General features: G+C 39.9%; 1 protein-coding gene across 1 annotated transcript; it reads left to right on the forward strand.

The window, feature by feature from the left end:
- The first annotated feature begins 7,907 nt into the window (after positions 1–7,907).
- Positions 7,908–13,374, forward strand: GJD4 (gap junction protein delta 4). The gene is given in 7 exon segments (XM_032699353.1): positions 7,908–8,090; positions 11,750–12,289; positions 12,292–12,500; positions 12,502–12,673; positions 12,676–12,774; positions 12,777–12,881; positions 12,884–13,374. Coding segments are annotated over 7 exon segments (1,239 nt in total). The 5' UTR covers positions 7,908–8,026; the 3' UTR covers positions 12,934–13,374.
- Positions 13,375–14,033: the final 659 nt, after the last annotated feature.

A 14,033-nucleotide genomic window follows, 5' to 3' on the forward strand; every position in this document is an offset into this window, starting at 1 on the left:
ATTGATTTGGTTATTGAAGAGAAGTTCAATCATTGTAGATATACATAAACATGACATAACTTCATTTGTCATGTACATAAGAGAATACAGTTATATTCAGGAATGCAGGTGTATCACATACCATGATTCTATTTGGGATTTATAGGATTGATTCCCCAGAAATGAAAACATCATTGGCAAATTGTGTGGGTTAGTGTACTTAAACAATTGTTTTTTCAGGTGTTTCATAAGAGTTTTAGGATGTCTTAAATGTTTTTTTTCCAGGGGGAAATGAAGGGGAATGAAGGTAGCAAAAAAAAAAGAAAGCAGCAAAATGTAACAAATAAGGAAAAAAATAGAGAAACTGAAATAGTACCAGCAGTTAGGAGGCACAATGTAGGTCACAGGGAATATATCCATAAATATCTGTGGCCAGTTAAAAGAATTAGTACAGTTTTTAATAGTGTCAGGAACATGGTAGCAACTTTGTAGATTCAATTGAAATGGCAAAGTATCTGTCATAATGCAGAGGAGGCAGAAAGACTGAGCTAATGATCCTGTTTTCTTTGTGTGCTGCGTTCTTGCCTTGCCATAGTAATGAAATTTCATTTCTGTTATTGGTACTGAAAGAATTTTCAGTGGAAGCTATTTCATATCTTGGAGTGGGCTCACTTTACCCAGGTGATCTGAAAGATTTTGCTGAGGCAAAACCTGGTTGGCTGGAGATGTTTCTGAAGTCTTGGGGGGAACTACCTTTGGAACAAAGCTTAAGAAGAGGTAGTTTAGTCTTTGTGCCAGCAGCACAGGCAACAGAAAGACTATAGTGCTGTATGAGTGGTGAGTAAGTAAATAGAGTGTAATCAGTAATCCCTCCCGGTTCATGGAAAACAGACTCAAACTGTTTAAAAACAAACAGGAGGATCTAAATTGGTGTTCTTGTACATTTATGCAGTGGTTCACCTTCCTACCAGATTCTCCCTATGCTCTCTACCCTTTGAGCCCAGTATGACATTTGCTGATATCTGTATTTATCACGTGAGATTTCCCTGCCTCTGGACAATGTTGGGAGCTGCTCCAGAGTAGCAAGGAGTGCTGGTGGGTTCCCAGCTGCAGCCTGCCTTGGGGATGGGTCCTGTGGGGAACTCCACTCTTGTCTGTTTTCTTTTACTCTCTAAACCATCAGAATAAATCCTTCAGGATCCATATTTTGAGATTATGGTAAAAATTTTCAAATGCATGGATGAGAGTCATGTATTGAAGTTCTATTGATTTTATTAAGGACTGAGCTATGAAGCTGAAGTTTATGTTGCTCTTCTCTTTAAAATGAAAAATCCTGGTTGGTAGAATACATAGAGTATGAATACTATTGCAATTTAACAAAGGAATTCCTTGTGTACTGCCAACTATGTTTCGAGCTTTTTAGCAATGATTATTAAAAAATGCTCTTGGAAGAAAACAAAGCAGAAATCATGGAAACTGTAGGCAGCTGGCATTGTAGGGCTGTAATTGTAAAACAAAGATTTGGGAGGGGGGGTGTGCAAAATTCAAATCCTGAAATAAAAGTTTCGGCGTTTTTTTCCTTATATTGTGAAGGTTTGCCTATGTGAACTTTGTTTAAAGGACTTTTTACAGAGTCAAATTAAACTTTAATAAACAGACTATTAACAGGTCATGATTTAAGGTCAAAACAAACCTCATAAAATCAAGATGAGGTGTAAAAACTGAATTATGTATTGTCCTATAAATGATATCCTATAACCAGATGCACATACATAAGTTGTACATCATGATATTGATGCAAAAATATTTTTTTTTCCTCTAGTAAGTTGTGAGTAGCAACTATGAGGAATAATAGATTTTCCCTTCGTTGTTCATTAAACACAGCTGAAGATCAAAGTTTCTCATTATGAAATAGTATGATAAAAGTACACATTCTTTTTAGACAGAAATACTCTTCTGGATGAGGACTTTATTATGCACAAGATGCAGCTTTTTTATTTATTTAAAACCATATTTTCAATATGCAAGTGAGATTTAAAAGAATATACCTTTTGACTCCTGAATTTGACTTGAAAATGACATTTCTTCACATGAGAGAAGAAATCACGGTTGGTACTGCCTGCAGTGGTTCCTGAAGTTTAAACTGTATGTGAAATAAAGTGGGAAAAAAATACCATTTCTCTTTTTGGCTCCCTTCTTTCATTTCTATGTTAGTTTAGCCTTTTCCCCATGGTGCCCAGGACTTGGTTTAATGACCATGTAGTTACAATGCATCTGTCCATGGTGAAAGAAGAAGCAGTGCCTGTGTTCAGTAACAATAGACAACAGTATGGGGTTTGTTTCTTAAAATGATCAGCCATGAAATACAAGAAGGTGTAAAGAACTCTTATTTTAATTCCACAGTAGCTGCCTGTATGTTAAATCTAAGATGACAGATTTATTTGCTGAAATCCAGAACCGACACAGTAACCCCTTTTGTTGTCTATGTTGCGAACAGGGATCTATTTGCTCTCCACAGCCCTAGCAATATTCATACTTAGAAGCAATAGCACATAAGTATTAAATTTAAAGCATGGTGAGCCAAAGATATAATTGCCATCCTCTGTTTATTATGAAATTTGTTTCCCAATTACTTAAGGCATTTTTCTTGTTTAAACAATTTCCATGATCTCAGGACACTGTGCTTATTACCTCTACATTGCTATGTGTGGACCTGATTGAGGAAAGAACTCAATGAAGAAGAGCCAGATGCTGGACACTAATTCAACATGAAATCAATAGCATTGTCATAAAATATATGATCCTTAAACTTTCCAAACCTTCAGATTTGCATTTGCACCGTGAAAAAAGGTAGGTGTAAAACTCAGTGTCAAATGTTATGTGCAAAATTTAAAAAATAGCTGGAACCTCCGTTATGCAAGATTTTTTTTCAGTTACAGCAGAGCAAATTTCAGTAATAATGTAATGTATTCATGTAGCTACCTATTTCAGTGGGAGTTAAGCAGATATTAATAATATGCTTTTGAAAATCCCATGGACTCACTTTGTACTTTTACTACTTAGTAAATTAAATACTTTTGAAGAAATTGTCCCTGAGCTCCTGAATGAGAAAATATTTCCCATTACTTAATTTTCCTTCGGAGCAGTCTTGAAATGTTCAAAATTCTTGGCTGAATGGCTTTGATGTTGCTGAACCAAAGTCTGAAGAAAGTCTGCTTTTCCCATTTGTTGTCGTCTTAGAAGTAGGTTCCCTTTAGAAACCTTTATGAACCTTCAAATATTTATAATAAGGGGCTCTGATGGAGACAAAGTAAGAGAATGGTCTAAATCCTTAAGAGCATGCAGTAAAACATAGTCTTTTTTTAGATTGACTAAATTAGTAGAGGAAGAATGAGACATCACATGTGAGGCACTGCAAGTACAAGGCTTATGTATCTGAGATGACTGAGCTACTGTGGAAGTCACAAGATTGAGTCCAATCAATATGAGCAGTTAAAAATGAGTTGAACTTCACTGTTCTGGAGGTCTTTCTGGACTGTTTCAGACACAGGCATATAAACCCATAGGCATTTATATATATTTGAGCATGTGTGTTTGTAGCTCCTTCCTGGGAGTGGAAGGCAGACAGAAAGGGAAGGGGAAGAGGAATGGGAGTTCACTGAAAGTTTCCTTTCCTTGCCCTGAGCTGCGCCACCTCTGGGGACTGAGGGGTTAGAAGTGGAGCAGTGGAGGGAGTAGGAGCACGTTGTTTAAGCTCTCCACTGAAGAGTTCATGATGGAAAACACTTACCTCTCCCCTACCTCAGTGTGTGTAGGCTCTAGAGCCCTACAGCTGGAGTTATAATTTTCTTGCTTTCTCCATCTCTGTGTAGCCACAATGGCTGTTTTGGAGAGATGATGCTTTCAAACGTACTCCTGCAGGGATATCGAGGGGCAGCTGGACAGAGGTCCCAGGGAATGCAAGTGTGCAGTCCTCCATGTGCCTGTGTAAAGCAGGGGCTTTCCATGCTGTGCTGGCTCCTTCCTTCACTATTTGTGTGCTCTGAAGATTGACAGGTGTATGTACAGTGTGTGTTTTAAAAAGAGCATTTATTCTGGACAGCTTTTCCTACTACTTCTCTATCCTTCATGTCCAGCTTGTTTCTTTCTCTCCCCCTTCTACTGTATTTCTCTTAATTTTAAAAATAAGGCCATCAAGATAAGTTGCCTTTTACTGTTTACTGTCCCTTGCAAATAGATTCTCCCCCCCAACGAATTTACAGATCACCTTCAGAAGACCTAGTTTTACTGAAAGATTTGTCACTAATACATAATTTACTAGTACATCACTAATTTTTCTAGTTAGAAAAATTCTAAATAGATTTTAAAATTAGACTCTAAAACATTAGATATGCACCTATGTTTTTTATTTCTTAAATAAAGATCTGCTAAAGAACCTGGACTAAAATGTCAGATCCCTTTCTGTATAAGGGAAGCTGCTATGCTGCCCGTTTTGCCTCAACATTAATTAAACTGGAAGAGAGAGGTTGCTCCATTGTCAGTTGCTTTGTAGGGTGCAGTCTCCCTTAGTAACTCCCACTTGTGTCATTATTGTAGGTATTGACTGGATAAGACAGATGTGGTTGGGATTTGCTATGCCAGAGGACTACCTCTAGTTTCTGGGGGTTTTTTGATGTGTGATATAGATTGTGGAATCCTTCACGTGACTGATTTGATCCTGGATTGGGAAGCCCTGAAGAGGCTTCAAGCTGGCTGTACCTTACCTCTGGATATCATTCTGAGCCAAAGTCTAGTTGAAGTGTCTTTGCTGGGCTTTGTGCCAAGTAAGCCAGGTCTAAGCTTAGGGGTGTGACAGAGGTCCACACTGCAGTGAGGTGCAGTTCCAGCAGTTCAGAGTTTCAGTGGGTCATTCACAATGATAGAATCACACCTGTGAAATTTTTGCAGGATCAAGCTTTAGATCTGTGGTAAGGGGTCAGAAATGTGGGCAGCAGTTGTGAATTTTAAAATAGATTTAATTGCATCTTCTTATGTTTCATTGTTGGTCTCTGAAATCTTTCCAGTGGCTTTTAGGGCTCCTCCTAAATTCAGATGCGATAAGATACTGCTGAGTTTCAAAGCTTAACTTTACCCAAAACCATTTCAGTGTTTTCTACCTGCCTCTCTTGTTTAATTAGAATCCAGTGGAAGTTCACACATTTGACAACTTTAAAGCCTGGGAAGAGCTGTCTGTGAGATTCTAGTATTGGAGCATGGGTGGAGGGATGGGGCTGTGCAACATGTGCCTGTCCTCTGATGTGGAAGATGGTGCCAAACCAACTGGTGGCACTGTGGAGCTGGAGTCCCTCTGCTATTTCATCCATGTCTGTAATATTGCTCTCCCTATTTCCTTACAGTCTTTACAGACAAATGGACTACAGGGAACAGCTACAGATAAATAGTAAACAAGGGGAATTGTATGGTGAATATCTTCAGATGGGAACTGAAAGATAGTGCTGAGCCAAGGAATGAAGAAACTAAAGCCTGTTGTTTTGTGGAGACCAAACATTTTATAACAACCACATCTGCCTGGAGTCCCAAGTTGGGACTGATGACAGGGACTTGGGTCGAGGACACACCATAGAAAGGAGAAATTTTGGATTCAAGTAAGATATGAGCTATCTAGAAAAGCTAAAAGAAAAAGGCTAAAGTTGTCTGGAAAAGCTAAAATAGAATTCAGGCTTTCTGACCTAAGCTAGGGCTGCACTGTGAGTCTGAAGGGTTCTTGTTTTCTTTTAGAAGAAAATGGGCCATCCTACCTCAGGACATCCATGCCATGGGATATCAGATGGTTTTTGACTGGTATAGTTCCACAGGCAATGGTTTGGAGGCTTGAATTCCTAACTGTTATCCCTGTTACACAAATGGTAGAGGTCTCACAGCAACAACGAGCAAGGATATTTTAACTGGCAATATTGTCAGAGACAATTTATAGTCTATTGTGTGGATGCAGCTGCTGAGCATTCATATCCTGCCACCATCTTGGCATTCCTGACTTTATTTTTGACAAAGGATGTTTAACCAGAAATACCTTCGTATCTCAGGATAATTTATATCTTGTCCATTTGTGTCTTTTCTCTTTCCCTTCCTACAGCTTTCCCTTCTTCCCATACTCCTCACACACACATATCTCAGGAGGGAACACAAAAAAAAGGAAAAAATAAGAAAAAGGGTGAGTTGGGGGTGTGTGTGAGGGGAAGTGAAGCTAAAGCCGTCATCAAACTCCATAAATAAAACTTGGTAACAGAAGAAATGGTTGGTTGGCAAATATTTTGCATAAATCAATTCTGAAAACAAGAAAACACTTTTTTTTTTTTTTTTTACTACTGCAATTAAAAATCTCTTTACACAGATAATGGATAAAGTGTTTTTAAGGGCCGTCCTTTCACACCCCACCCCACTTTTAGGGTTTCCTTGGGATGGGGCTTACTACAGAAAGGCTCCTCAGTGTGTTCTGCCAAGGCTTTGCAAGGTCTGTGAGCAGAGAGCTGGGGAGAAGGTCTTTGTACAGATATATTTTACTTCATTAAACTATTGGTTTTACCTTTTATCCAGGTAAGATGTGATCAGTTATAAAGCTTAGCCTAGTCACAGAGCCCATAAGTCATGCAGTATCACCATACACCTTGCTCTGAGCCAGCTCACCTTGCCTGTGCCTGAGCTATCGGCACCCTACAGGTGTCAGCATGTCATGACATCACTTTTCTCCCTTGCTGTATCACACACAGATTCCTTCTTCAGCTGTTTTTCTAGTGACTGATACTATTTCCTGACTAAGTGTCCACATTATGTTTGCCCCTATCACAGCACAGATTAAAAAGGACAGAGTAACATCCCATAGCTAGTGGAACAATCCCATAGCTAGTGGAAGATGGTGGTAGATAACTTTCCCCAAGGGAATTTGGTGCAGTGGGGTGAATAAAGAAAAGCTGAGAGTCTTATTTCACCCCTGCTTTTTCCCTGGTGTACAGCACAGTCACACAGTGTCAAGGACATGCTGTGGAGTTGCACCTTGCACTCAAAGACTGCTGACCCTGCAGGCATCCTGCTCCAAGGGGGAAGCTCACTCCATCACTGCTGAGGGGCTGCTGGGATTTCAGAATGCTGGTCAGGTAGCCCTAGGATCTTTTGAGTGATGTCCAGAGTACCAACCAGTTTCAGCAGAAAGAACTGATATAAATTAAAAGTAAGCAACTTGAGGCATCTTGAAAAACAGCCACACTCTTGGGGTTATTTTTTTAAAGCTTCCCCTGTATTATGTCATGCCAGCAGGGAGGCTCAGCCTGCTGCCTAGCTCAGCACACAGAGGAAAATTTGGTGTGGCTGTGATTGACAGGGCCATGGTGTTCTGTCAGGAAAGCTGTGATTTAGAAACAAAACGGTTTTGGGAAATTGCAATGGGATAGCTTCCAGTGAACTGAAATTGCCTTTCAAACACAGGGATGCTCACCCTTTTCTACCCCCTTTCCTTCCATTATTCATCTGCAATTCTTGTGGGGAGACAGAGAGGTCTCCGTTATTTCCTGGTCTATGCTATTTTTTCCTCTCTCCCTGTCTTTCACCACTGAAATATCTCAGCAATGCCAGGAGGCTGGTATGCCCCGGGAGGGTAAGAATAGTCTACAATGGCAGAGATCACTCCTGTTGTTGTTTGTCTACTTGCAGTTGTCTGGACAGAGGATCCACACAAGAGGTAGGAGCAATTGGATCTGACAAGCTAGAGCTTTTGCAAGACAAACTGTTAAAGCCTTAAGAAGATTTATTCCAACATTCAAATCTAACAGTCCTGTTCAAATCATCAAAATAATCCTTCATCAATACATTGTTGTGGCTGGGTTTCTGATTTCCATCTTTGATCCTTAACAAAAATTCCTTCCTTTTTTTTTTTTTTTTTTCTTTCTTCCTCTTTTCCTCCCCTTCTTTCTTCCCTGTCTAGTTCTAGCCTCTTTTGGAAATGACAAAATTGTTAGGACATCAGGAGCTGGGAGTGTTTTGAGCCTGTTCGAACATGGAGCGCTGGGACTCTCTGGGATTTTTGATTGTCACACTCAACTATAATGTGACTGTTGTAGGTAAGTACTTTAAAAGGGATATCTTCTTTCTTTTGCTGCTTCATATCCTGAAGCCACCCAAGTGTCCTACTGATAATCAACTTTAATTTCTAGCTATGGTTTTTTGATTCTTAGAGTAAGTTGTTATCTTGATACCCGATATAAGAGGTTAATGTATTTCTTTTCTTGTTAAACAGATTACTGCTCCCTCTCTGATAGATATTTCCTGAACTTTATGCAAAATGTTCTGGCATCTTCTTGATACCAGAGCTTCCAGTCATTTGGAAGTAGGGATCATGGTGAAAACAGACAGAAGTAACACCTTATACCACATAAAGTGAATGGTAAAATATATGCAATAGCTTTAGTGATGGATTAAAATAACTGAAAGGGAAAAAACCTCCTCTCTTCTACATGGAGAGGTTTGTGGTTTACTACTGTTGTGGTTAATTACTAACACTTTTTATTCTTTATAAACAAATAAAGATCATAGGCATTTTAAAAAAAGGCAAAACAAAGCAAAATACAGTTGCATTTTTTCCTCAGCTAACAGTTGACTGTTTATTTTTTTTTACCCTTCTTATATAAGTAGGGTGCTGTTCCTCTTTAATGGGCTACTTTGAGCAAAGTGTGTGCCAGAGAAAAACTTTCAAGGGCCTTTCAAAGACCCTCAGGCTCCAGCTGAGGCCAGTAGTTGTAGTTTGTGTTGTGCATTGCAGGGAAGATCCAACTAAGTCCCCGCAGGGGCAGCGGAGGGGCTTGTTCTTGTATGTTTAATCAAGATTGAGTCTTTAGGGAAGGTGATACGTGGAGGGGTTATCTCTCAAATGTATGTCATACTAAACTACTTCCTAAGGAGCCATTGATTTTTCTTAAGCAGCACTCCCTCTTGTACATGTTCTAATTAAAAATTGATAGTGAAATAGCATGTAGTATTTTGAGCTTAATTAACTAATGTGCTTCAAACACTTTGAGGTCCTCGTAGGGAAAAAGTGCTACCTAAGGATGAAACATGGCTTCCTGATTCTGGAGAGCTGGTGTTTTCTATTGACCCACACTATGTTGAAAAGTGAGTAACAGTACATCCTGCCAGCAAAACGCAGGAAGCTGGAAACACGGCAAAACCACCACTAAGGTTCATGTAATTAAAGATAAAATGGAAAGGCCTCAATTTATTTATGGTTAGATAATATATTATTTTGCCAAGCGCGTCAGGTTTCTCTGATGATCCCTCATAAACCTTATATATCCTTAACCTTTTTCCAGCTGGTTTTCCATTACAGTCTTACTGTTCTAGACCATAATTAGTCTACTGGCCACAAATGGTTTTTGTGGGGCACTCAAAGTACATGTTCAGTACAATAATAGGTATCACACAATTTTGTGGATATATCTGAATATTTAAAATTTACACCAACTATTGGGAAATAGCTACATGGGAAATACAAAAGAAAATTCTTCAAGACAATACCTATAAATAATTCTATATTTTATAGGTAAAAGGCTTTGTGATCTGGATTTTTAAAAAGTCTTTATTGTGTGTATTTGGTGCTATTTCACAGATTGCCTTCAAAACCTTGTGTACATGTGAGATGTGCATTCACTATTAATGACCTGAGTTTTTCAGTGCATTTCTCAGCCATTAATTCCATATAATATGCTTCTCCTTAGTCACTGAATTTGCTGTTTGTCTGCCTGCGTTACAAATGTTGTCTTAACCATTCTTTAAAGCACAGACTTAATCTTATCACTCTTTTATTTTTTTCCTCTTTTTTTTTCCTAAGTGGATTTTTTTCCTTTTTCAAAAGTATGTAGGTAACTAGTGACAGGATTCCAAAGGAAATTTAAACTTAACTTCAGATGTTGAATTTTTGTATGTATTTGTACAGAATGTATTTTTAGGCTTTGACAATATAACGGTATGTATTTAAGCCTTCCTATCCTGCCTAGGAAAAGAATTTAGATTTTCATTGAATCATAGAATGGTTTAGGCTGGAAAGGACCTTAAAGATCATCTAGTTCCAACTCCCCTTCAATGGATTTTTGGGCTCTGCTTTTTTTTCTCCTTTTCTTTTCTTTTCTTTTCTTTTCTTTTCTTTTCTCTTCCTTTTCTCTTATTTTCTTTTCCTTTTCTTTTCTTTTCTTTTTCTTTTCTTTTCTTTTCTTTTCTTTTCTTTTCTTTCTTCTCTTCTCTTCTCTTCTCTTCTCTTCTCTTCTCTTCTCTTCTCTTCTCTTCTCTTCTCTTCTCTTCTCTTCTCTTCTCTTCTCTTCTCTTCTCTTCTCTTCTCTTCTTCTCTCTTTCTTCTCTTCTCTCTCTTTCTCTTCTCTTCTCTTCTCTTCTCTTCTCTTTCTCTTCTCTTCTCTTCTCTTTCTCTCTCTTCTCTCTTCTTCTTCTCTTCTCTTCTCTTCTCTTCTCTTCTCTCTCTCTTCTCTTCTCTTCTCTCTCTTCTCTTCTTCTCTTCTCTTCTCTTCTCTTCTCTTTCTTCTCTTCTCTTCTCTTCTCTTCTCTTCTCTTCTCTTCTCTTCTCTTCTCTTCTCTTCTCTTCTCTTCTCTTCTCTTCTCTTCTCTTCTCTTCTTTTTTTCTTTCTTTCCCCTCCCCTCCCCCTCCCCTCCCCTCCCCTCCCCTCCCCTCCCCTCCCCCCCCTCCCCCTCCCCCCTCCCCCTCCCCTCCCCCTCCCCTCCCCTCCCCTCCCCTCCCCTCCCCTCCCCTCCCCTCCCTTCTCTTCTCTTTTTTACAGTCTCATTCAAAAGGTATGATAAGTACTGTACCAACACCTGATCTTTCACTGCTCTTAGTGTAATGGAATAAGGATAAGGCCTGATCTTTCCAACCACAGCTGGGTGAGACTAAGCCCTACCTACAGCAATTACATGAGAGAATTCAGGGAAAGGTGAAGTAAGCAATGTAGGAAAATGCTGAACTTGTGAGACTTCACTTGGTGTCAATATCAAGACAGAAGGGAGCTTTTGGTCTGAATGGAGAAAAGCTGCACACCAAGGTGAATGAAGGCTGGAAGACATGATGAAGATGGGGCAACCAAAGAAGCAATAGAGGGAGATGACTGGGGTACACATGTGCACACACAAATGTACATTTGTAGAACATTTTTCATGAGTTTGCTAATAATAAAAATAATAATAACTTATTGTTAGCTTGCTAGTAAATACCATTCTAGACATAACAGAGAGATTTTGTTGGCCGTAGTAAACTTTACATACAATTTCATGGCCAAGACCAAGAACAGTCTTTTGTATCTAGATGAGTTTCACACTGTCTTAGCTGACCTATATTATTGAAATAGGAAAAGATTCAAGTGCAGGGGTAGGAACCCAACAGCAAGTGAAAAACTTTAAGTGAAATTGTTTACTCAATTTTGAATTTTTTTATCAGATTTGGACATGTTCAGAGTGTTTTCATTAAGTTTTGGTTGACGTGGCTTATTGTATGTTAAACTCCTACATTGTGAAGTCAAGATGAAGATTATGGAATGTGTCAGCTACACATTTTCACATGTTTTTCAGTCACAGTCAAAACAAAGCCAAAGAGGACCTACTAAGATGGGAGACTGATTACAGAGGCTATTTCTTCAAATATCTGTGTGTAGAAAGAGCATCACTACATTACCTGCCTTCCTTTTCAGATCTCTGACTCTTTTTCATACCTTTTCTTCTTTTCTAGGAAAGATCTGGCTAATGTTAATAATTCTGCTGCGAATGGCAGTGGTAGTGTTGGCAGGCTATCCCCTCTACCAAGATGAGCAGGAGCGCTTTGTCTGCAACACCTTGCAACCAGGATGCTCCAACGTTTGCTATGACTTGTTCTCTCCTGTATCTCACTTCAGATTCTGGCTCATTCAGACTGTGTCCATCCTGCTACCTTATGCTGCATTCAGCATCTATGTTTTGCACAAGGTAGCTATGTACCTTGTAAGAATGCACTGTCTGGTGCATGGATGCAAAGGAAATAAGGGTTTATCAAGCCCCAAAGACATGAAGGAGCTCTGTAGAAATGCTGTTGTCAATAGAGTAGAGTGTGATGAAGAGAACCTAAGTGTCCTTAATTTTTCTGGGGCATATACTGTTCATCTCTGTTTTAGGACCCTACTTGAGGCTGCCTTTGCAGCTGTGCAGTATTTTCTTTTTGGATTCTTTGTTCCTGAGCGCTTTTCCTGCTACCATTCACCTTGCACAAGCACAGTTGACTGTTATATCTCCCGGCCACTGAGAAATCCATCATGATGATTTTCATCTGGGGAGTCAGCAGACTGTCCTTTGTGCTCAGCCTTGCAGTCTTGTCTGTGCTCCTCCGGAGAATGACAGCAAGAAGCCAAAAGAACAAGCTGCTGGCAAACCTCTGCATAGAGAAGGAATGCATTTTAAATATTCCCCCACTACAGCACAGAAGCTCTCCTGCACCTCAAATGAAGACTCTGCCCAGTATCAAATAGCTGCCAGACCAGTGATGGCTCCTGCTCGCTTCTCTCTGATGAGGAAGAAGGGGCTGTTCTTCATTCCGAAGCTGTCCCCCAGCAAACTGCCAGCCCTAACCTCTTAACATCACCAGCAAACAAGTGCTGTGTCTCAGGAGATCTTGCTGTTAAGCAATGGTAGCAGTGAAGAACCCCTGGTGTAGTGACCAGCAAGGAACTACATGCAGGCAAGTGAGATCAAGATTTCGGCAAGACTTTGTTGAAGAGACTGCCCTGGTTTGAGACCTCAGATCAACTGTCTTGGAGTTTCTTCCTCTGCAGTTCAGAGCAAGATTTTAGAATGCTTACCCTTCAGCTGAGCTAAAAACCTTGATGCACAATCCAATATCGCAATAGTAGTTGCTTGAGGTCAAAGAAGTCAGAATGGGTATAGAGCCCAGAGTGAAACACTACCCTGTGACCTTCACAAATCATTGCATCACTGAGGAGGCTTCAGGGAGTTTCGCTGAATCCCTTGGCTGTGGTTATTGCTGCAGCGATACTCTACTATGCTCCATTGACAAAGAAACAAAAACTTTGGATGAGAGTGTGATGGATATTACATTAATGAAGTGTTCTTTGGAAAATGTAACAGTTTTATGTTTTCTGAGTGTAAGTGACTTTAAAAAGCTGTTAGACTGTCACTGATGTATCTGACCTGGTTTTCCAGGAGCATGTGTGAGCACTTGTTTACCCTAACCCTAGTTTTATTGCAAAAGATTAAGCTTAGGAAGACGTGACTTTTAAACATAGTTGTATACTGTCTACTGTCAAAAACTTAATTTATCTTCTCATACTAAATTCTCAAAGCCACTCTAAGAAAGGATTTTCAAGCAAGAAGACTAGACTATGAATAAAATAAAAGTACTTGTTTTATAGCAAAGTGTGATGTGTAAAAACATCTTATTTCTTGAAAGCATCACCTCTCCTATGTAGCAGTACCTTCTCTGATGCTGATGCAGCTGGCAGGTCTGACCATGTCTGACTTATTCAACTATAGCACTTCCAGTTCTAGAGGGGCTACAGGAAGATGGAGAGGGACTTTTTACAAGGGCTTGTCATGATAGGACAAGGGGGACTGCCTTCAAACTGAAGTTAGGGTATATTTAGATATGTATAAGGAAGAAATCTTTACTGTGAGGGTGGTGAGGCACTGGAACAGGTCGCCCAGAGAAGCTTTTGATGGCCCTGGAAGTGTCAAGATCAGGTGGATGGGGCTCTGAGAAACCTGACTAGTTGAAGGTGTCCCTGCCACAGCAGAGGGGTTGGAACTATATGATTTTAAGCTTCTTTCCAACCCAAACCAATCTTGATTCTGTGAGCTACAATCGTCTCCACAATGGAGTGGCTGCATCCAGATTAGCTGTTGAGCAAGGTCCTGCAATCAAGAATTGCTCAGGATACAGCTGGGAGGAGCAAGCCAGAAGGGTGTCAGAGCTCCAGCAGCTGGCACTGAGCAGCGGTGTCCGTGCCCTGGCTCTACTGACTGTGCCC

The sequence above is a fragment of the Chiroxiphia lanceolata genome, chromosome 1, assembly GCF_009829145.1.
Source record: "Chiroxiphia lanceolata isolate bChiLan1 chromosome 1, bChiLan1.pri, whole genome shotgun sequence".
In the NCBI taxonomy this organism is placed as follows: Eukaryota; Metazoa; Chordata; class Aves; order Passeriformes; family Pipridae; genus Chiroxiphia; species Chiroxiphia lanceolata.